The sequence below is a fragment of the Malus sylvestris genome, chromosome 17 (genome assembly GCF_916048215.2).
Source record: "Malus sylvestris chromosome 17, drMalSylv7.2, whole genome shotgun sequence".
Classification (NCBI taxonomy): domain Eukaryota; kingdom Viridiplantae; phylum Streptophyta; class Magnoliopsida; order Rosales; family Rosaceae; genus Malus; species Malus sylvestris.
Genome location: NC_062276.1, coordinates 8,237,927 through 8,261,850, shown reverse-complemented (window position 1 = coordinate 8,261,850; position 23,924 = coordinate 8,237,927). Strand labels below are relative to the sequence as shown.

Below are 23,924 nucleotides of genomic sequence, written 5' to 3'. Positions count from 1 at the left end.
CCACTATTTAAGGAAAAAATTTAAAAGTAAGTTCATGTGTATGACTATAAACCCACGACTTAAGTTGAAATGAATAAAAAAGGTCGTACCCAGTGCACAAGGCTCCCGCTTTACGCAGGGTCTGGGAGAGGTGAATGTCGGCTAGCCTTACCCTCATTTTATGGAGAGGCTGCTCCCAAGTCTCGAACCCGAGACCTACCGCTCATGTGATATAGGTAGACTATGAACAAAAACCTGTGATATAAGCAATGAACAAAAACCTATGGTATAGGTAGATAAATACTTTTAATTTGAATTAGAATATCAAGAAATAATGTGTGTGTGCGCACTATTAATCCATGGTATAAGGTAGACAGAACAAGATAACCTATGATACATGTAGACAAACACAATTAACTTGAGATAGATTATCAATAATGTGTGATAGGTAGATAATACAATTTATCCATGATACAGGTAGTTTAAAACACACAGAGGTAGATTAGAAATTTTTTTTGATATATATACCAAGAAGATCCATAGAAAATGATGAATAAAAAGATGACGTTGAGGGAGTAAAACACAAAGAGGAAAGAAAGAGTTTTAGAATAGACAAAAAAAATAAAAATAAAAACATAGAAATATGAAAAAATAAAAAATCAAAGCATACAAGATTGGCTAAATTCTACAAATCAAACCAACTATAGAAATTTGAGGTTGGACATCTTTGATCATCTATGCTTGGGAGCAGGGAGGAGGGAAAAAAAAGAAGATATCGTGAGGGATGAGAAGGAGACATCGTGAGGGAGAAAGAGAAGGAAGAATAGGAAACGTTTTGGAGGATGAAAGAATATTAAAGAGATTTAAATTCCTATACTTAATCCGATCATTAAGCATAAGATAATCCTATGAATAAGGATTAAAAATCATCATAAATAAAAAAAAATTAATAGTATATTAATTACTTAATTAGTCAATTTAAGGATAAATTTGGCAGGAGAATAAAAATAAGCTGATGTGTACAATGAGCCATTGGACCTAAGTCAATAATCAAGCAAAATTGGACTATACCTCATAAAGGCTCACAAAATTGAACTCATATCAAATTTCCCTTACGTTCTCTAGCTATATCATTATGGGATGACCTTTTTTTAGAACAAGTGAACGTACTTTGCTGCTTATGATAAGAGTATGATTGCCACTGTCTACGGCTTTAAGCAAAATCTTAACTTTTACAAGAAATTAGAGAAATCAGATTTTGTTTACCACCTTAAAAGATATGAAAATACTAAATATATAAGGGGAAAAGGTTCGTCATTCCAAGATGCTAATTGTTAGTTTGATTTAATTTGTCGGCTTCATACACATCATATACAGGTCACCTATTTGTATGTAATATGTGGTATGCGTGCGATGGAGGGTGCAAGTTTGATATACATTGTTGACATTTTTTTAGCAACTTCAGCTAGCTTTCAGAGTCATTATTATTTGTCTAACATGATATTTCGATGTGGTTGAGTTTGTGTGAGGAATGATACAAATTAATATATTTTCTATTATCATAAGTTTTTAGAGTCATTGTTTAACGTGGTATTTCTCCCTGATCTGATTGGAAATGCGCACAAAGATTCAAACCAGAATTCTTTTATTCCGTCATCTCTTACCCTAATTGTTGATTTTTTTTTTCACATTTTCTAGCATACCATAAAATTTAAAAATAAATCATTTGCTAGTGTCATACAAATTTTAGAATTGTAAAGGAACTTCCGTTTTCATAATAGAAATGCTTATATTAGTCACTCACTCACGTATGAGTGATTTCTAACTAAATGCATGTGAGTTCAACCATAGAGTTCATATACATTAACGATTAGAAATTATTCATACCCCTACACTCACTAAGGTCTTTAGTTCGAGAAGTTTCCACACTCCTGCAAAATAATTAAATAATAATAGAATATTACCCAAAAAGAAAACCGAAGATTGTGCAATCTTAGTAGTTGTGCTTTCATTATTAAACACATCAATGTTAGCTGAAATGGAGTTGTTGAACCATACTCTACCATACTACAAATCATACTCCGAGTTGCCACACACACACACACACACTCTCTCTCTCTCTCTCTCTCTCTCTCTCTCTCTCTCTCATGAAGGCGGCAGGCCCATGAGGGCAGGTATGTCCCACAGATATAAAACTGGGCCTCCTTAATGGCAGCATTAATGCCCCATCTAGAGTGGGCCACCATCTTCCATCCTCTGCTTTATGTCTGCAGGCCCATACACATGTGCCATCTGCAATTCCCTTTATTCCCTCCCATCCATTGTTTACTTTAAGCTTCTTTTTTTTTTTTTGTTGTTGTTGAACTCTAGCTTCTGGTTTTGTATCTTTAAGAATTTGAATTTCAAAATAATGTAAAAAAAGTGAAAAAAAGAAACATAATGTCAAGCAATATTTGGAAGGCAAGAGTGCACAAGGCGAATAAATTTTGTCTATTTTTCGTTTTTTTATTTTGAATAAATAATATTATCTACACTAAATAATGGAGCAGTGTACTAAACTTTACAATGAGCTAGTAATAATGTGGTTCAAATTTGCTTTTGATGAAAATCAAACATAAGACCTCTCACTTATAAGTTAAAAAAATGTCACATGATCGTAGTACTATATGGCATACTTCTCTGTGTTATAAATTATAACATGGGTCGACGACTCAGTTGATATCTCACTCAGAAATTTTTATTTTGTAAGGAGCAGAGAAGGACAAAGAATAGGGCCAAGCTTGCCATTCATTTCGATGTCATTGTCAAGAGATGGATCCATATCCTCTTCGGATCAAAGGATTCTGAGCCTAGGAATCAATTGATTCGGCCTGTTGAAATTTGATCCAACGACTATAAACAGGGGGTCCCATTAAAAGTTATAATAATTGTAATTGTTGGATCAAATGTCAACGGACCGGATCAATTGATCCCTAGGCTCAAGATCCTTAAATCCGGAGAGGATCTGGATCCGTCTAGAGATGGCATCAACTCATGGAGTCTTAAGTCTTCACCCACTTATTCCCACACGAAACCAAAACAATATCATCATGTTGTTTAATTCCCAATCCATTTTTTCTTTTATTGTTATTTCATGGAATGGAAGCAAATTATTTATAAGCTGTTGGGCCCGGCCAATGAAAGCGCCGCTGAGTTTAAAAAAAAATAAATGAAAGCGCTGCTGCAGCAGATTGTTGCTTCTTTTCGACTATTAAAATATGATGATGTTATTCGTACACTTATTTTTATCTCTCACATATTTCTTTCAATTTTCGACCGTCGAATTAATTGAAAAAGACAAAAAAAAAAACAAAATAATAAGAGTGTAAGAGGTAAAACAAGTGTGTGAATAACACTACCCTTAAAATAGAGAAATTTGAGTTCATGAATGGTATTTTGCTTTGTTTTCCTTAATTGTGTATTTTATACAATTGACATCTATATGTGTATATAAACAATTTAAGATATAAATTAAAAGGAAAAAAGCAAATTGCCGCGGTCGTGAGGTGTGCATGCTCTAAGTTAACCTTACAAGGTTGCTTGAGAAAGTTGTTTATATATGAGTCTTAACACTGTAAGATCTGCAACATATGAGAGTCTCTTCTGGAGAAAATTTTTAGTGTGTTGAGAATACAGTTCATATATACGAGTATCATAATACAAGTGGTTGAAAATCATTTTTTCATGTAAGCAAACACTTGTATTATGACACGGTATAGTGACCGTATTTTCTACAAACTGAAAAATCTTTCCTAGTCCTATACCCACACTATAAATAGCACAACTCTAAACGATCCTCTTCAAACTCATTTAACACTTGTAAGAAACCATACATCATTGCCTTGAAAATCAGTGACATTGTAGACTTGTAATGTCCTATCTGCACTGAAAAAATAATTGTAGACGTGTAGGTCTCACTTTGACGACTCGAAGGGATTTTCAAAATTTTATTTTAGAAAGTGATTCTCTTTAGATTGTGACAGCGCTAAACGAATCTTCTATCAATCTGTCTACCATACCATTGGGCATATAATGGAGGATTCAAAGGCTCTAATTGCCTCTATCACTGGAGCTATTTTTACCCATGTTCGTCGTCAAGCAAATAGGACTGCCCATCAACTAGCGCGTTATGCTCTTCTTTCGAATTTGTTTATTTGTCCTTGGGATCGAGTACCCCGGGCCTGATCTTTGATATTTTATTGGAAGAAGCTTTGATGTAATGTGTACTGTAATTCCCTTTTGAAAAGAAATGAAATGCTGTCGCTATTTTATCAAAATTTTCTAAGCCTAATAAACCGTACGGCCCAATGTACCATTGTCGGATGCAATGAAGCCCGAGGCACACAAGCGACTCGTCGTATTACTCAAAAGTGCCGCCAAATTATTGTATTGATTTTAAGTTGGTTTTTACATCAAACGTTTTACTACTGTTGGTGTGTGATTTTAAATTTTTAACATCAGTGGTTTGTAGTATTGTTGGTTTGTTAGTTTAGGAGCTTGTGTGTGTGTGCATTTAATCTATTCGCTATGCAGATAGCAATGAAAAATTATGGAGGGAGGCAAATATCGGAGGAAGATTTAGAAAGGGCTTTGCTGGTTGGCATGAGTCCCAACGAGAGAAGACGCTTTGAGAAGAAAAAAGGACTTTCTTTAATGCATTCTAAGGGGAGTATTCAACCAGATGCGGAGCAGGAGAAAAATACAGTTACCAGGTCCACATCTGCCATTGTGAACGCATCGGAAGCTGATACTCTACGTCAGTGGCGGAGCTAGGCTCAGGAGGGGCCAAAAGTCTCACCTAAAACGCTCTTCTAATTTAAGAAAAATAAGGATATGCCATGTTCTAACTACAAACCACCATCATTTGGGTTTAGTACGATGTCGTTCTTGTCATCATCTTCCTCAACTCAACCCTGTATTATCATGACTCAAATTCAAAATAAAAGTCCCTTAGTGGAAGAAGAAAGGAATGAGGAGGGGAACAGATAAAAAAAGGAAGAAAAAAAAAAGCAAAAGTAACAGTATTAAAAGACTTCAAGGAATTAAAAAAAAAATAAAAATAAAAACCAGCTCTCTTGCCTACTTCCTCTCTCTCCCTCTTTTGATCACCTGAGTCCCTCAAAATTGACTGTGACGTTGGTTAATTGCATTAAGAGCCACCAACCTCAAATCGAACCCATTAAAGGAATAAGGCAAAGATTTTTGTTAGGGCTCTAATACCTTGAAAAATCTTTGAAAATTAAGGGGATAACTCTCATTGTTTATGTGTGAAAAAGATGTCAAGGTAGGCCTGGGACCATTCTAGTCCCTTTATGGCTCCACCCCTGCTCTACGTGATTCATGCACCACTGAAGCAGAAGCATTTACCGGAACAGAAAATGGAGATACTTTCATGGTGAAGCATGGTGATTTGGGGACTGAAGAAGAAGCTTTTGCTGTTGTTGAGAAGAACATGAACTCAGACATGAGTGGAGTTGCTGATTGTCATTTTGTATCTGTTGTAAATGCTGATGGTGATGGTGAGAGTAGAGATACACCGAATGGATCAGTTACATTTGGTCATGCCGCAGATGGGGCAACTTCTGAACGTAAACATAGATCAGAAATGTCACTTCTGGCAAGCAAGTTGTGGATCATCTGCTAAAGGAATATGGCGAAGATGGTATTTCTCAATTTTGCCAAAGGTGGAGACAAGTGTTCATTGAATCTGTTCATCCTCGTTTTTTTTTTACCTGCCGGCTGGGATATAACGCCCAGCGGCCCAGGCACATTTCTTGTAGTGCTAATTATATCACATATGGAAGTTAATGCTGCTTTGGATACATGTCGTGGCACCATCACATCGTCATCGTCATCGTCATATCTCCCTCCGCTTTTTGTCTATGCTTGACGCAATTTATTTTATAATTACGTTTAGCTGCTGAAATTTTGTTCCTTTGTGCAAGGGGTTGATAACGGGCACTGTTTTTTCCAGTGCTAGGAGGGACTTCGGCAAATTTAGCGTCTACAATCCAGTCAAGAAGGCTTCATCTACTGAATGTTTATGATCGATACCAACAGACCGTAGGACTAATAAGTGGCTTGTAACTTATTAATCAGCGGGAATATCCAAACTTAAATGAAACAACACCCAAATAAACATGGAGAAAGGCACAAAAGATATCAGTTATTAGTCTAATTAATCAAAAGCCACAACACCACAAAAATCCACTTCATTTTTTTACCAAAACACTACTAGTTACAGCCTCCCCAGATTCATCAAGCTCCTCAAACCACCCATGCCCCCAATCTGGTTGAGCAGCTGCGGATTACTACTCATATTCCGGGTTAACTCACGCATGTCGCCGCTGTTCAAACTCCGAAGCAGCGCTTTCCTCTTGCTAAAATTCTTGCTAGCAGCTTTGCACGCTTTAATCAGCTCTTCTACTTGTCTAACTTGATGACCAGAACCTTGTGCTATCCGTTTTATCCGCAACTCGCTTATCTTGAGGTTCGGGCTATCCAACTCTTGAGCTGTCATCGAATCCATCATGACCAAGAACTGCTTCATCTGTTTCTGACTTTCCCGATCATCACTAATTCCTGCAGGAAATAACCGGCTCGTACATTCTGCAGGCAGCATCGAAGCGAGCTGGCTAGGTGTGCCGACGTTTAGCATGGTCTGAAACCACACTTGCATAGTCCTTATTGTAAATCCGCCCTGTAAGATCTTTTCTGTAATCTCTGCGCATTGATCCATTGGAACAGCTTCGCTAATCTTGTTCACAAGTCCAGACAAGTCCCCCATGCCTAACAGACGCCGGACAAAAGGGTTTCACATCGAAGGCTTCCAACTGATCCATGTGTTCTCCCGTTCCAATAAATATGACAGGACTCTTTGTTGCTGCAACAGCGCTAAGAGCGCCGCCACCCTTTGCGTGACCATCCAATTTTTGAACAATGACAGCTCCAACAGTAACGCTTTGCTTAAACGCTTGCGCTTGATGAAAAGCAGACTGACCAATACTCGCATCCATAACAAACACAACAAGGTCCGGACTAATTGCTTCGGAAAGTTGACGCATCTCTTCAAAAAGAGCAGCTTCTTGCTTGTGCCTCCCACTAGTATCCACAACTACGAGATCAAAATTATTGTTCTGATCGTTTTTTAACCTCTCCACACCTTCAACAGCAATCTTTACAGGGTCCATCTCTGTGTAACTTCCATAAAACGGAACCTTAGCCTTGGCAGCGTTTTGCTTCAGCTGATCGAAAGCGCCAGCTCTGAATGTGTCCGCACACACTAAGGCGGGTTTCCAACCTTTGTTCTTATGACAATACGCGTATTTTGTACACGTTGTGGTTTTTCCAGACCCTTGTAAACCAACAAACATGACAACTTGACTCGGTTTCTTCCCTTTTTTGGGTACAAGCTGATCGAGTTTCCCTGCTGGATCTTGCAGCATTTGGCAGAGTTGATCGAACACGGCTTGCTGAATGATCTTGCGCTTGTTGTGACCGGCAGCGAGATCGGACAGATTGACAATCTTTTTAATGTTGATCTGCATGTCGCGAACAAGGTTGAATTGGACGTCGGATTGGAGCAGAGCGCGGCTGATTTCGTTGAGGCAGTCGTTCAGAACCTTCTCGTCGACCACCGTCGCCTTGATCATCTGCTGGAGGGCACGGGTTATGCTCCCACCTAATTCCGCCAACACCATTGTTGGTTGTGTGATTGATCGGTTTGGCTTGGTTGTGAGTTTTGGTTGGGTTTGGCAGAAAGTTGAAGGTCAAGATAGCTTAGAGTTCAAGTTTTCGATGAGTTTGTGTCGTCTTTTGAGAGTTCTATTTTTAGTTGTGAATTTCTTGGTCTTCAAGTAATCTCCCTTCCTATCCTCGTTGGGAGAGATATTGTCATGTCACTAATTCACCAAGCTGGATAGGATGCCAGGAGTTTAAACTTTAATTTGTTTCCTTCTCCTAACTGTAAATTATTTCGATAAATTTTAAACCTAATCCATGTGCAAGCACACAGAATATTTTTCAAATTGTATTTGTTCTTAGGTCGGGTGCAAGCGCATATATAATGCCTGATTATACATAATTCGTAATTATAAATTGAAAACGCGGGTAGATGTTAGAATCCAAACCCAAAAGATAAACAACCTCAATTAAAATATCAGATGAGGTACTACGAAGAATAAAAAAGAAATATGCTGATAAAAAGAACAAATGACACACTATTTCTTTTACGTGGTAAAATCCTACACATAATAGATAAAATTCATTGGCACACAGTTGGTTAAAGAATCCACTAAGGAATAAGGTGTAGACATCAAAATTTTGGTGAAGTAAATGTTCACCAACACGTTAAAGTTTCGACATATTAGGACTTATGTGGTAGCACCATGTATCTCACAATCGTACGCTGGACACATGACTCAACAAAATCAGACAAGCCATCAAGAAGGACATATGGCGACATTTCACAAAAAAAAAAAAAAAGGAATATTTCTTCAATTAGTTTTAATTTAAATCAGACAAATTAATTTATTTGAATTAATTAGAAGAGTCAAATTACGAACCAAGACACACATCAAGTCTTGGTTCTTTTGTAGGCAAAGCCTAAAGACTCTATAAATATGAGGCTCCAAGACCAAGATAAGGAAAATAGTCCATAAAATCATTCATACCCAGACCCCGAAGCTCTAAAGCTCTCAAACCCCAAATTCCCAAACAATTAGAAGATTTAGAAAACTCTACATTCTTCATCATTCTTGAGAAGAATCAACAAACATTGCTACACGTGCCGATTTTTCCATTGCCAAGAGCCAAAACCTCGCGCCATCCGTTGATCAAGTCATCACGACCTTTGGATCAACAACACATACACACTTTACATTTACGGAGATCAAATCAGAGGATCAACTTTGTAAAGAGAGTATAACCCTAAACACATTAATGCAAATATTATTTGGTATCCGTGTTCTTGTTTCATTTGCTATAGGAAATTCTTGCTTACATAAAGACTTTTACAAGACTCAGAAGGACAAATACTTATTACACTCGAAGTTCTCTCTTGTACTTTTGTTCTTGTAGCACACTTATCTTTCCTTTGCTTTGATTCGATGAACACAACGCACTTCGCTGGTCCTCCTCACGAGCAAAGAGATCGCACACAACTTCGTCACACAGATGAATGATACGATATGATGAAATGATATGCACCTAGAAACTAGGACACACCTAAAATCTATATCATGTACAATCTAAAAAATTAGCCAACTAAGTGCTTGTTTGAATGTGCTTTTAAAATGACTGAAAACGTTTTTGATGAAAATATTTTTGAAACCAATTCTTAGTAACAATGCAAGTAAATTATGAAAAAAAAGCACTTAAAGTGCTTTTGAAACCAAAAAACATTTTTTCTAAAAACACTTTCAATCGTTTTAAAAGCATATCCAAACAAACCTTAAAAAACTTGTGCTTTCACAAATACAATGTGTTAATAAACAGATTTAAAAAATAATAATTATATTTTATTTCCTTGATAAGTATATGGAAATAATTATCCATGCATATTGATAAGCCACATAAAACTTAAACGACTTTCGATTTCAATGAATTTTTGCAACATTAATCTTTCAATAACAACCTAAAAAATGAAAATGAGCCCAAACAAGTGGTTAACGCTGTATGAGGGCATGTATGCTTAATAAGAAATCCATTTCATAACAAATTGGAAGTCAAATGTTATATATATTGTATCACTCTCCATCTCTCTCTCTCATATATCGTTTCTCTTCGCCTGACTTACATATCCAGGATGATGGAATGAGAAACAAAACTACAAAAATCATGTTTCACTGCAAACTGCCCAATCTCAACTGCAGAAACAAAGCCTCCGATCAATAGCACGTAACATCGCTGTGACATCAAACTTTCTCCCACTGCAATCGTAAAAGGTTATATGCAAATGAAAACCAAAACTTAGTATAGCTCGATGTAACAGAAGTTGCAAGTGCTACATACCGGATGTTTACTAGACGTGAAAACATACCGTCATTTGATATCATTTCAGGCTTTAGAGCCGCTACAGAGACAACAATTGAGACTTCTGATCAATGCCGTTGAAGACAAAAGTTCCGGAAAGGGGCACAAACTGTCTTGTTATAAGCTGTAACAGTGTCGGAACAGTCAATGTCACTTTAAGTAGCTATATGATATCACTAATCTCTACATACAAAGCAGAGCTAGAAACACAAACCTTAATCACTTCCTGAGATGCAATTCCTCCAATGAAAGCAGCAACTGCGTGGAGCTCGGCAGCACCAAATCGACACATCTCATTGATTAGGTCCTCGTTTAATGTAACGCCATTGCAGCCCACATCACTAAGCAGGCCAACAGCTGTAGTCTTCAATCGAGATATGTCCTCATCCATTAAACTATGGGAAAAATGAACACGCATAATCAGTACAATATTATAAATTTGTACCATAATATAGTCATAAACAGTATTAGGTGTTACCCATCAAATTGCCCAGGAAAACTGTTGTAATTGGCAGCAAATCGGTCAACAGCTCTAAGCAAAACATAAAATCCAGCAGCTACACTGTCATGAAAATCAAAAGAAATAGTGAACTTTAAGCAAGACAGATCCATAGTTATATGTAACGTATATTCCTTTCTTATATTGGGTTGGGGGATAAATACTTTAGTTCATTTGCTCTATTTTTCCAGGAAGGGGTTGAATTCCGCCAAAACTTCCATTAGTTTGCCTCAAGTAAAATTTAAGAAAATATATTTGGTGGGAGAAAAACAACGTTATCTAATCCTTTATATAAATAAAATAAAACAAATCTATCAAGAAAACACATGACAATTCCTCTTCTACTCTGACAAGTAGAAATGTGTTAAATAGATAAGAGTGGTACTATACAATATGTAAAAGGATTCTGGAATCTCTATTGTTCAGATCTTCAAGAATATATCATCCCACAAAAGAAATAATAATTCTACAAACAAGATCGCAAAAATCCACGGTAACAAAATCATAATGTACCTGTGATCCTCATCTGTTAGAAGCTTCTGCAACTCTGGTGCGGTTGGAGAATTGAACTCATCTTCGACTAGGCGATACCTGCAAACCTACAAAGCAAAGATTAGTGTTCAACTGAAGTCCGCTAGGCAAACATCAAGAAGCTTAAGTAAAATGTTTCTGAAAGACTACGACACTAATCCCTAATATGCACACTGAATTCCTTGCTAAAATTCAGCAGGAAAGATGCCTCAGATCTAAGCTACAACTGTTTTGCAAGCCTTACGGTCCAAACTGTATACACAAATGAGGAAAGGTCATCACAAGACTATTTCATCACTGGATAACTACTAAATATCCTAAAAATAGTAGCAATCAAATAAATTATAAAGAGTAAGTCTATGGAGTACAGAATCAATTGGATTCCTTACCACAAAAAGAAGTTATAAAATGGTGAAAACTTATTAAAAAAAAGGTAGGTGAAATTAGAATCTTATGAACATGTTTGGATCCACATTTGCAATTAAAAGAATACTTGCAGGACTGGTGAAGCAATATATGTCAGTCACACAATAAAGTGGAACTCGACACACTTACTTTGAGTTTTCTTGCATTCTTGCAGAAACTTTTTATTGTTGTCTTTGAGATGCTGTTTGGATCCCTACCAATTTTTTTCAGAATAGTCCTAACCCTTTGCTCAATAACAAGATAATCAGCTTCAGCCTTGGCTTGGTAGAGTTTCTGCAAAGATATATAGTGCCTACAAGAGAGTAGAAAGAACTCTTACATCAACAATTATTTTTTTTAAACACAAAAAAAGAAAGAAAGAAGAAAGGCTAGATTATAAGATCGGTCACTAACTCTGTCGAAGATGTCATATCTGGTATTGATCCTTCAAGAGGTGCCTCGCCACCACCTTCATTTTCTATGAACTCCTGCAAAGTGAAGATTTCTGATTACACTAGTCAAGAAATTGACAATGGTATGGATCTATTGGACAAGCTAATTATAGGCATGTGATTTTCTCAATTAAAAATATTGGTAAGCTACTTACTTATCCATTGTAAGTGGCTGAAATCTCTAAATTCAAGGAAGACAAACTCGGCATGAGAACTCTGAACACATATTCTCCTTGATCATGTTAGGTATTTCACATAAAATCCCCAAAATCTAGCATAAGCACGTAGGCATGGGGCTCAAAGCTATGTGTTCAAAATATGCATGAATGGTGGTCAACTGCCTAAAGATTACGCTAATTACCTCTAAACAATTTTGAAAATCAGAGTTTCAGCCTTGAAACTTATAGGCCGATCTGTTGTTTTCCAGAGAAAAAACAGAGGGCCTGGAATCTAAATCAGGAAAAGAGGAATCTATTTGAAACCATAGATGATATGCAATATGGTGATAATCACTTTATTCTGAGCACCTCAGTTTAACACAAAAAAAATTAAGCATGCTATATCCAGTTCTCATTGGAAAAAAAAAAAAAAAACAAACCTTCAACGCTGCCACCATCACCCAAAAATCAGATGAACTGGAATCAACTTCCACACAGCTATCTCCAATTACCTGTTGCAAGTCTGAACCTAAGAGATAAAATGAGAAGAAAAAACAGAATTAACCACTTGTAAAGTCAGACTGATATTCAACCACCAATAATCAAGGCTGAAATGCAGTATGATCATAACCTCCAAAGAAGTATATGGCAACACCCAAAGTTTACAAAGATGTACGAGTCTTCCATCAGCTATGGATGATGCCATTTATCTTTTCTTTCCAGATTAATTATATTATGTGAATGACAGGGGAAAGATGGATAAACTCTGTTCGTCCGAAACAATGCAAGCAACAATGCCAATTCAACCCCAACTCCATTGGAGTGAGAGTAGGATATAATAGTCAACAAGCGTGCCTGCCACACTGGCATTATGCAAGTACTCTAAGTCTCTAACCAAGCTCAATTTGCAGCTCAGAATTACCAAAAATATTAAAATATTCATTAACTTGAAGAATCAGTCAGACTGCAAAACATAAGTGATGATTATTTTGCCGTTCTTGGAAATTTAACAAGACAACATCATCTTTTGAAATAATATACTGGGCAACCACAACCAAACTTAAAAATGATACACTTACTAATTCCTCGTGGAGCAAAGACTTTGAAGGAGGCCTCAATGGCTTCTTTATAGTTATCTTCATCTAGTGCAGTCATCCTAGCTTTAATAAGCTCCTAAGTAATCCAAGATAAATGGGAAACAAATAAACATATTTAGAAGAAAGCAATTGAAAGAAGAAAAACAAACATAAAATGTATAAATCAAGCAGGTAAACCTTGAACTCTTTTCTCTCTTCCCTAGTTGATGGAAGTTTACCATCATGATTTTTGGTCCACTCCTCTGCCATCTTGACAAGAATGAGGACATATGGCGTGTGTTTGTGAGCAACAGGATCCGACACATCTAAATCAATGGTTTCTGCATACCTACAATAGATAATATAATCCATTCAGAATCTTGAAAATCAAACACACGGTGTATATTATTGAACCATTGATTCATAAGGCAACACACACACATATAGGTTAAGAAATCAGAATACCAGTCATTAGTGGCGAAGGTCAATTAGCATAAAATAAAATCCACATGCAAATACTTAGTTATCAGAAATCCAAATAAGTAACTCTGAAAATGTCTCAGATGAAAACACAAAAAACAGAATTTCATACCTTTTAAGCTCAGGCCATGGATTATTTAAACGAAGGTCATCCAGAAAATGTTCAGGCTTTGACTCGATCACAGTATGTTCCTGCCCAAAAAAAAACATAGAGAAAATGGAGAAACTATTCAGATTCAAAGAAAAATATTATAACGAAAGCTCTGTGAGATCCATTTTTGAACCTTTCCATCTAGATAATTGTAAGTTTGGATAACAAACCATATCCATATAAGCAATTTGAAAGCATGTTCTGTTTTCTTATGATGTAGCCAATCAGAGAAAGATGAAGACCTATCATCGGTACACTATCAATCTTCAAACTAGGCCACGGCTGTAGAGTAACATCATATCCCATCCCTCAAAATTTCCATTACTCTCACCGATAAAAATTCAAATGCTTAAATTCTGGAATATTAATACCAAAACAGAGACAACAATTTCATCAAAAACTCAAAACTGCATTACCTTCAAACTGATACGGACAAGCCCAGTGAGGCCATAAGAGCGAGCAAAGATCAGTATCACATTTGCCTCCCTGCAGATTCTATCAAGCTTTACCATTGAACGTTCCCCTAGCTGATAGTTGAAATTAGAAAATCAGGGATATTACAATTAACAAGAGTGACAATAGAAATTGAAAAATACAAGTAATCGCAACAGAATCTAATGACCTAGATTCTCAACACAGTCCGCCAAAGCTATTGCATACCGAGGACAAATACTTGTAACTTCACAAAGTCAGGTAAACTTAACATCCACCATCCAAATAGCCACTAAAATTAAGCATAAAACTAAACTAGGCAAGTTTTATAACAAACAAGGAAACAAACAAATGCTGAGTATAAGGCATGTATATAATCAAATTCTATTTACGAATGTACCGATATCACATGCTCATTATCAAAAAAACATTGTAACGAGAATGCAGGAATGTAAGGAGAAAACTTGGTAACGAAGTTGTCATGTAAAAATATGAAAGCATACTTTGGTTATCAGTAGAGTCGATACCTGAGTAGCTACAACCAAGGTAAACTGAGAAAAGAATGATGGGTTGGTCTCAATCAAAACCTCCGGATACTCTTCGATAAACTTCGCCTTAACGGAATCATTCAGCTCCTGAAGAAACTGGCAAACGCATTTCGCTTTCGATTTCCCAACGCTCGATTCATCAACTACCAAAAACCCAACCACCAAAATGCATAAAACACTCAAAAAATAGTAAGCACACGTGAAAACAACAATTCAAAACATACCCATTTGACCGACACAAAAGTTAAACATACCCATGAAGTTATTTCCGAGGTCACCCAATTCGACTTTAGATCCATCGATGACGGTGATGCTTCCAACCCCGCCAAGAACAAGGTTCTTCAAGGTTTCGGAGCCAGTGGGGCCGCAGTTCAGTAGGCATATGCTGGCCTTCTCTAGGGCTGCCTGCCCTTGCTCGCCCCAGATTCTGCAATTTCAAATGGGTGTAAACAAACAGAGGATTAGATTTTAAGCGGAAAGGATTGAACGAGCTAAACCATTTCGAAAAGGATTGAACGAGTTGAGAGTGGCGTCTGGAGAATTTGGGGGATGGTGGAGGACAAACGGGGAACAGGGGAGACGAGAGAGAGAGAGTACCTGAGCTGGCGATCGTATTTGGCCTTGGGTTCGGCCATTGATGCTTTTTTTCTTTGTTTTTTTTTTTTTTTTTTTGCTTTGCGAGTCTGCGATTACAGAAAAAACCCCAATAAATCGCGTAGTAGTTACGCAGAGCATCACACAGTGGTGCCGGAAGGGATATTAACATAGTACGATGTCTTTTCGCTTTTCAATTATCTTCTTATTTTTTCCTTTTTTACAAAAATGAAATTTGTAATAGAAGTCTCACGAACTCCATTAAAATCTATGTGAAGTCCCACAAATTCTCTCATAATTCATAAAAATGTTCTTTGAAATCTTATTTGAATACATCCTTTAGTGTTGAGAGTGGAACGAAACTATCGAGTTGTAAAATTTACGCAAGGAGGAAGCGTTTCGTTAATGGAAGTGGTTTCTACACACTTCTTTCATTTGCATTCTAGCCTTTGAATTGATAAATAAAAACAAAATTAAACATGAGTGCGTAGACTGTGAAATGAGTGTGGAAACCGTTTTACTTTATGCCTTGGTTCAAGTTACTTCCACCAATGCGTTTAATGGTGCTAAACCTAGTATCGTCTGTACAATGGTTGTTTACCTGTTTGGCCCAGCTCATGAAGCATGCTCCTTCAATGATTCAATATTGGGGAATAGTTCACTCATGCGGGGCGCATTGGGAAATAATTCACTCGTGCAGGGGCACAATTGCCCCCGCACAAGTGAGCGTTATGCATCCATTGATGGGGGAGCCCTTGCTCCGGCAGTTTAACCGGCCTATTTTCTCAGCCTATGTATGATCTGGTCTGCAAGAGTAAAAATAGCTCAGTTATCCCGGACAACTCCTTGAAAGGATGCAAACTTACGTGCGCATGTTCCAAACCAGTGATGCTGAGAAAGAACATGAAATCAAAACTGATCACTGTCACAAGGACAAGCAAGAATAGCAGCAGTTACTTGCAGTTGCATGAACAAGAACATTCTAGTAAAACGGAGCTACTACCGAAGACTCATACATCCGATACCAAGCAAGAAATTCTATCATGTCAGAAGTTTAAAAACGGAACTAAATTAAATGAGCAGTTAAAAAGTCACCGATGTATAAGAGCTAAAGACAAAGCCCTCTTTCTTTCTCAGCAGATTCAGCACTACCTATTCACTACAAGACTTGTATCAATTGCACAGACAAAAAAACACGAGCCACTGCCAAAGACGCAAACCACAACGCCAAGTAGAAACATGGATTCTTGTAAGTAACCGGCAATCATAGCAAAGAAGCCGTCTTTCTTTATCAGCATTACCGGGTCAGATTTGTCTTGAGACCAAACCGCATCCAAGGAAAACAAGCCCATAATTCACACGCAATAACTCCATTTACGGCGCAAATAAGATGTCCAATTACACGGCCAAATACCACAACTGAGGTAATTTCAGCACAACATTACATTATGAACCCATCACAATTTAATGGAAACCCTGAATGAGTGCAAAACATCAAACAGTTCAAGCGCATCCCATGGACTACAACCATACCAAAGAAGCCGTCTTTCCTTATCACTACTACCGATTTAGATTTGTCCCAAAACGAAAACCCATCTACGGAAAACAGGACACATAATTCACACACAATAACGCAATTTGCGGCGCAAACAAGATGAGCAATTAAGCACCCAAACACCGCAATTCGGGTAACTTCAGCAACATTATGAACCCATCACAATTGAATGACAACCCCCAATGAATGCAAAACATCAAACAGTTAACGCGCATCCCAATTCAATACCCAAATCATAAATCAACCCAAAAATTGCTTCTGTTATGAAACTTTTCAGTAAATTTTATTAATAATCTCAGCTGTATCTAAAGCAATTCCCCACCAAGGTACAACCAAAAACTACAAATTATAAAACCTAATCTACAACAAGGGTTCAACAGAACATTCTACAATTTCCAATTCAGTGTGCAGCAAGAATGTCCGTACTAAACAGATCGATTATCGGATCGGGCGAGTCGTGAACCGGGCTCGAGGGGCTGAGGAACATAACGGACTTTGTGGCCGCGAGCTTCTTCCTCTGGGGGCATCTGGGGCCGAAGATCCGACCCGAGAAGCAAGGAAATCCCTCCATCGCGTTGACCATGGGAGGACCCGGGTCGGACACTGGAGACAACGGCGGCGATACACGGACCTGAGAGAGCCAATTGAGCTGGTGCGATCTGGCCCTGCTGATTCGGGAGTCTCGGATTTGAGCGAGCGCGCCGGGTTTTAGGTATTTGAGAAATGGCTCGGGCGACCGGTTGGGGGAGGACCGGCGGTGAAGGGATCTAGATCGGCGGTTCATGGCTGGGGGAGAGAGAGAGAGAGAGAGAGAGAGAGAGAGAGAGGAAGGGAGGGAGAAATGGGGGGGGGGGGAATTGGTGGTGGTTTGTAGAGAGAGAGAGAGAGAGAGAGAGATGGAGAGAGTTAGGTTTTGTGGGGGTTTTAAGGTTTGGGGGAGGGAGGAGAGAGAGGCGGGAAGAAGTGGAGGGAGAGGTGGCTACCAGGGTTTCAAAACCCAAGAGTTGAGGCGCGGAAACTTCAATACTCAATAGTAGGGTTTTTTGTTTTTTGTTTTTTGTTTTTTTTGGAGCGTCGTGGTGGTGGTGTGGTCCGGTTTTGGGCAATATGGCTGAGCCTGCGTTGGCTGGTGGGTGCTCGTTGTCTACATGTTGTGAAAGACTCTGCGGAAGAAATCAAATGGTTGGGATTGGTTTCCTTTTAAATTTTGATAAATGAAAACACACCACGCAATACAAGTAATAAAATTGACTATTACGTTGTTGAATATGTCAAGAAAAGAGTCTGGAACGAATAATCTATCTAAAGAAATGGTAAATTAGTGCAAAGACGTTCATGTTTTAAGCTTGATATGTTGCTTTGGTCAATTTGGAAATGATCTTACCCTTCGTCTCATTTAGTTTGCAAAAGAACGGGTTCATTGATTTCACACAAATGATTTAGAAGAAAAGGATGAGAAAGTTGGAAAGAATGAGAGAGAAGGTTAGGGTATGTAGAAAATGGATGAGAACAATGACACAAAATAACCTAATGCAAACGAAGATAAAAATCCAAATCACAAGATGGCAAACACGCAACCTAAAAGGTCAAAAATGTCTTTTTCTATAGCACAAATGGAAAAAAGGGGCAACAACAAGGGAATGGGACAGCATTTTAGGGAGTTCATTGTTGGTGAACAATAAACTTTTGCTTGGGTTTTAGTACAGGTAATATGTGTGTTGTTCGCAAATAAGAAGTCTAATTTAAACTTTTATTATGTTGTAAACTTGCAATACGCGATAGTATTGATTTTATTTATGAAACGAGTAGAATGTACCTTTTATATCATTAACAAATGTGACAAACATCAATATTTGTTAAAGATGTGCTATAGTTTAAATCGTTACCGTTATGCCATTGGTCAATTGTTTATGTACCTCAATTTTATGCACGACTGTTCCTTTGTGGATTCGACAACATACTAAAATGGAAAAGGTCATGGTATTCCCTTTTTTTTTTCTTTTGGACAATTTGAGGGGGCAATACGTGAAGAGTCATGTTGATGCACAAAACCGGATGATCTTGGAACAACGTAAATCCGACCGTGAATCTGCATGAAATGTAAATGACACAAGATGTATCGTGGTTCACCCCAAGCTTTGGGCTACGTCCACACTGAATATGTATTTATCTGAGAGGTAAGGGAGAGAATGTGAGAGCCTCTGAGAGTGAGGCTTTGAGAGGGGGTGAAAGGGCCTAAGAATTGGCCTCATAAATGACCTCTTCTAATTGTAAAGGTGAAGGGTCCTTTTATAAAATAAGGACTCCTCACTTATTACATATATGTCCCTTCCTTTATCACATAATTATATTTAAGTCCCCCGAGTATTTGTACGAGATCTAAATACGGAGGCCCTAAATATGGTATAAACAGTAGTTCCCTAAGTCTTCAGTCAAGAAAGTCTTTTGGCTAGAGACTTGAAATTCAATCTATGTGTGGGCCGAAGTAACTAGATGTTGTCTTGAACTGATGTTCGATATGAAGCGGTGCTCAATCTGAAATAATGCTCAACTATCACATGTTGCGAGGCTGCTCATCTTCTGGCTTATGTTGCCTTGGTTGGCTCGGCTTGTGGCGTTGAAGGTGAAGGAGTCTTTTTTATAGAATAAGGGATCGTTCCTCAATACATAAATGATGGGCTAGAGTTGATGATCGCGGCGAGGCGGTTGCTCAGTAGGCGGCAATGCTCTTTAATGATGATGAGGGAGTCCCTTTTATAGAAGAAGGGCTCGCTCATCAATACATAAGTGATGGGTTAGGAGTGATGCTCGCGGCGAGGCGGTTGCACAGCTGGCGGTGTTGCTCTCTAATGAAGGTGAGGGAGTCCCTTTTATAAAATAAGGGTTTGCTCATCAGTACATGACTAATGGGTGCTCTCTAATAAAAGTGAGGGAGTCCCTTTTATAAAATAAGGGCTCGCTCCTTAATACATAAATAATGGGCTAAGTCCCCCAAGTATTTTTCATGAGGCCAGGTTGAGGCCCAATATATGGTACATAATGTAGTCCCACAAGTCTTCGGTCAATAGAGTCTGTTGGCTGGAGACTTCAAATTGAATCTATGTATGGGCTGAAGTGACAGTTGTTCGGAGGCGGTATTTGTATACCCTACACTGAAGCTTTGTAGGTGAAGCTTTGCAGGTGAAGCTTTGCAAGTGAAGCTTTGAAGCTAGAGCTCTGTAAATGACGCTTTTGAAGCTAGAGCTCTGTAAATGAATCTTTTGAAGCTGATTGACATGAGTGATGCTCATGAATGTTGACATGAGTGATGCTCATGGATGTTGACATGAGTGATGCTCATGAATGTTTATGTATGATTGGATGAGTGATGTTCATGAATGTTTATGTATGATTGGATGAGTGATGCTCATGAATGTTTATGTATAATTGACATGAGTAATGCTCATGTATGTTTATGTATGATTGACATGAGTAATGCTCATTTATGGTTTGAAGTACTAGGCGTACTTTTGATCACCTGGTTGGTGGCATGAATGAGAGTCCGGGTCATACATTTCATCACCTGGTTGGTGGCATGAATGGCTAGTTGCCAAATGATATTTAGAGTACGGGTTGTACATTTCATCACCTGGTTGGTGGCATGAATGGCTAGTTGCCAAATGATATTAGAGTACGGGTTGTACGTTTCATCACCTGGTTGGTGGTCATAGCAGCAGGTTGCCGAATAATTTTGGAGTACTGGGCGTACTTTTGATCACCTGGTTGGTGGTAATAGTGGCAGGTTGCCGAATGATTTTGGAGTACTGGGAGTACTTTTGATCACCTGGTTAGTGGTAATAGCGGCGGGTTGCCGAATCATTGTGGAGTACTGGGCGTACTTTTGATGACCTGGTTGGTGCTATTTCGGGCTTATGGGTCTTCGCCCTCTATTTGTTTTGGGCTTTGCCGTTTTTTTTTTTTACCATCTAATGGGGTTTATACAGATGTTTCCGAAAGATAAGGAAAATAAATTACATCATTAAAAAACAAGAAAAGTAAATCACATCATTCTGGTGGGATGTTTATTCTTTGCTTTTGCTTTCTCTTTTCTTTTCTGCTTTTGTTTTTGCTTTCGTTTTATCCTTTCTTTTCTGCTTTTGTTTCTGCTTTTGTTGTTGTTTCTTGACCCTGATGAGTATGGCAGACAAGAAATGATAATAGATTTCAATACTAAGCAAAAAATCTTATCTCCGCTTTTGCTTTCTCTTTTTTCTGCTGCATGGTCCATGAGTCCACTGCCAAGGCTCCATAATATTCTCCCACCCTTAATTGAGGTGAAAAATGAAGGGGCACGTGTCATGAAAGAACTCCCAGAACCCGTAGTGGAATGAGCACTTCTTCGTCCAGTGCGACGGGAAAAGGAAAAAGTTGCTTGGTAGGGAGGATGGTTTCTTGTTCCAGTTTTAGAAACTCAGTCCGTACGTACTCCTTTACACTTATTGTTGTGCTCAAAGGTTGAGTTCCTTAAAGCTCATCAAGCTCATCTTCTGACCTTCATTCTCACAGAGAGAGAGAGATTGATACAACATGTAGAGCAAGTACAACGACCGTGCCACTTTCTCTAAACCCCACGCCACACCTCGCAGGCTTTTGTTGCCACCATAAAGTTCCCGCGAATGCTCCACGCCCTTCTCTCCTCTTTCATCTCATTATACTCCGTCCAACCCGACCATTTCGACGAAGATCATGTGATCGGTGACTGCGTTATTTTCGAGGAAGGTGTGTTCGATGACTGCGTTGTTTCCAAGATATCAGGTCATATCGTCGGAAAACCAGTCGTGAATGGCAGAAAAATGGTGGAGGAAGAGAATTTCTCGGCGTCATTCCATAGACAATGGAGGTTCATGAGGAAGACCCGTGAGGCTCGGTAAGGAAGATCCGAACTTGAGTTCGGGTTTTTGGATCTTCGAGACGCTCCAGCTAGTGGCTTGGATCCAAGATATCAGATCATATCACCAGAAAACCAGTCGTGAATGGCCAAAAAATGGTGGAGGAAAGGAACTTCTTGGCGTCATTCCACAAACAATGGAGGTCCATGAGGAATATCCGTGAGGCTCCGTGAGAAAGATCTGAGCTTGAGTTCGGGTTTTGGATATTCGAGACGCTCCAGCTGGTTGCTTGGATCCAAGATATCAGATCATATCGCCGGAAAACCAACCGTGAATGGCCGACGACACGTTCACGATTCACCTTTAAACGCTGCTGGCCGCAGCCATTTCAATCATTGTGTTGAGCAACAGCTTCGTCAACAGAAAATGACTGAGATAATTAGTAGCAAAGGTCATTTCGATTCCGTCGCGAACTTTCCGGCATTATTTATAAGAAGATTGAGAGGCAGCTGGAACGACTCGAACTTTGAGGCGAAGCTCCTGACGGAAGCGATGGAGCTGAGATCGAGAGCCATGATGATGATCTTGGAGTCGGGAAACTTGGAGGGAATTCGAGCCTTGGCGTCCTTGGCAGCTTTGAGGCTTCGAGCCGGAAAGCCTAGCCTGGCTATGCGCTTGTCTAAAACTCGAGCCGTCTCGGCTTCGATCCATGACGTAGCACCTATGATGATGGTGGTGATGTGACGGAGATCGGGGGAGGCGTCGGTGACTTGCTCAGCTGTACTCTTTGAGCTGTAGCCGATTTGCATTAAATACATACACATACTTTATGATGCAGAGAGAGAGAGAGTTGGGAAAGAGAGAGATATGCGAAGGGTTTTTTTTTTCTTTTGGAACAGCCCAATGAGGGAGGCTCGAGGTTTTTGGGTTGTGCCGATTCACGATTGTGAGATGAAAAATTAAAAGAGAACCGACATAGCATTTTGTGTTGATTCCCACAGACGGCGCCAAATGTTGATGCACAAAATCGGATGGTCTTGGAACAACGTAAATCCGACCGTGAATCTGCATGAAATGTAAATAACACAAGATGTATCATCGAAAAACCAGCCGTAAATGGCCGACGACACGTTCACGATTCGCCCTTGAACGCCGTTGGCCACAGTCGTTTCAATCATTATGTTGAGCAACAGCTTCATCAACAAAAAATGATTAAGATAATTAGTAGCAAAGGTCATTTCGATTCCATCGTGAACTTTCCGGCATTATTTATGAGAAGATTGAGAGGCAGTTGGAGGGACTCGAACTTGGAGGCGAAGCTCCTGACGGAAGCGAGGGAGCTGAGATCGAGAGCCATGACGATGATCTTGGAGTCGGGAAACTCGGAGGGAATTCGAGCCTTGGCGTCCTTGGCAGCTTTGAGGCTTCGAGCCGGGAGAACTAGCTTGGCCCCGCGCTTGGCTAAAACTCGAGCCGTCTCGACTCCGATCCCTGACGTAGCACCTATGATGATGGCGGTGATGTGGCGGAGATCGGGGGAGGCGTCGGTGACTTGCTCGGCTGATATAAGAGCTCTTGTACAAAAGCTTGCATTTGCCAATATGGGGCAATATACTTCATTACATATGTGCCCTTCATGATTTAATTACTTCATTTGAGTACCTACGATGACTTTAACACCATTTTTTTTTTATTCAATACTACAAGCATTATATCAAGAGTCGTCACAGCATTTTAAGAAACATTGTATACTTTGCACTTATTCTTCATTAAGATATTTAGGAGTCAAGAGGATGGTTGCAACGTTGTTATCGAACGACAATAGTACATGTAAGTTAAATCAACTAGATAGAATGGTATTATTTTCTTTTGATTTTTTTTAGTATTAGTTCTTATGGTAACAAAGAGCCTGATTGCCTGTGGTGATGCACAAAACATGAGGGGTATTGGAACAACGTAAATCTGACCGTGAATCTGCAAGAAAGTAAAGAATACAAGATGTATCGTGGTTCACCTCAATGTTTGGGCTATGTCCACACTGATGTTGATATTGTTTCACTCTGAATGGTAAATATACAAGAAGGTTAGAGACAGTGTGCTATCTAGCCTATTTTATGTGTGCTCT

General features: G+C 38.9%; 2 protein-coding genes and 2 pseudogenes across 4 annotated transcripts; all 4 read right to left on the bottom strand.

Moving 5' to 3' along the window:
- Positions 1–6,165: 6,165 nt before the first annotated feature.
- LOC126612279 (signal recognition particle 54 kDa protein 2-like) lies at positions 6,166–7,805 on the bottom strand (annotated as a pseudogene).
- A 1,899-nt stretch (positions 7,806–9,704) lies between these two features.
- On the bottom strand, positions 9,705–15,544 carry LOC126612277 (NEDD8-activating enzyme E1 regulatory subunit AXR1-like). Of its 3 annotated transcripts, none has more exons than XR_007618996.1 (15): positions 15,380–15,544; positions 15,037–15,209; positions 14,762–14,925; positions 14,219–14,329; positions 13,764–13,843; positions 13,370–13,520; positions 13,175–13,268; positions 12,536–12,624; positions 11,900–11,973; positions 11,636–11,798; positions 11,063–11,148; positions 10,529–10,612; positions 10,265–10,445; positions 10,030–10,174; positions 9,705–9,947 (listed from the first exon to the last, which is right to left on the bottom strand). XR_007618996.1 is itself a non-coding variant. In XM_050280661.1 (15 exons), the coding sequence occupies exons 1-14, from the start codon at positions 15,415–15,417 to the stop codon at positions 10,091–10,093; spliced, it is 1,572 nt and encodes a 523-aa protein (XP_050136618.1). In that variant the 5' UTR covers positions 15,418–15,544; the 3' UTR covers positions 9,705–9,967; positions 10,058–10,090. The 3 variants fall into 3 exon arrangements, 2 of the variants coding, with proteins under 2 accessions (XP_050136618.1, XP_050136617.1); XM_050280661.1 differs by having other exon boundaries at positions 9,705–9,967; positions 10,058–10,174; XM_050280660.1 differs by having other exon boundaries at positions 10,058–10,174.
- Positions 15,545–17,187: 1,643 nt separating this feature from the next.
- LOC126612285 (uncharacterized) lies at positions 17,188–18,102 on the bottom strand. Its single transcript, XM_050280669.1, has one exon. It carries the CDS (start codon positions 17,713–17,715, stop codon positions 17,332–17,334), a length of 384 nt encoding a protein of 127 aa, XP_050136626.1. The 5' UTR covers positions 17,716–18,102; the 3' UTR covers positions 17,188–17,331.
- A 3,820-nt stretch (positions 18,103–21,922) lies between these two features.
- On the bottom strand, positions 21,923–23,453 carry LOC126611747 (uncharacterized; annotated as a pseudogene).
- Positions 23,454–23,924: the final 471 nt, after the last annotated feature.

Coding starts and splice junctions, on each gene's coding strand:
- LOC126612285 (XM_050280669.1), bottom strand. CDS start 17,715: ATGAACCGCCGATCTAGATCCCTTCACCGCCGGTCCTCCCCCAACCGG.
- LOC126612277 (XM_050280661.1), bottom strand. CDS start 15,417: ATGGCCGAACCCAAGGCCAAATACGATCGCCAGCTCAG. Junction 15,210..15,379: donor AAATACGATCGCCAGCTCAG/GTACTCTCTCTC, acceptor TTGAAATTGCAG/AATCTGGGGCGAGCAAGGGC. Junction 11,799..11,899: donor GATATGACATCTTCGACAGA/GTTAGTGACCGA, acceptor ACTCTCTTGTAG/GCACTATATATCTTTGCAGA.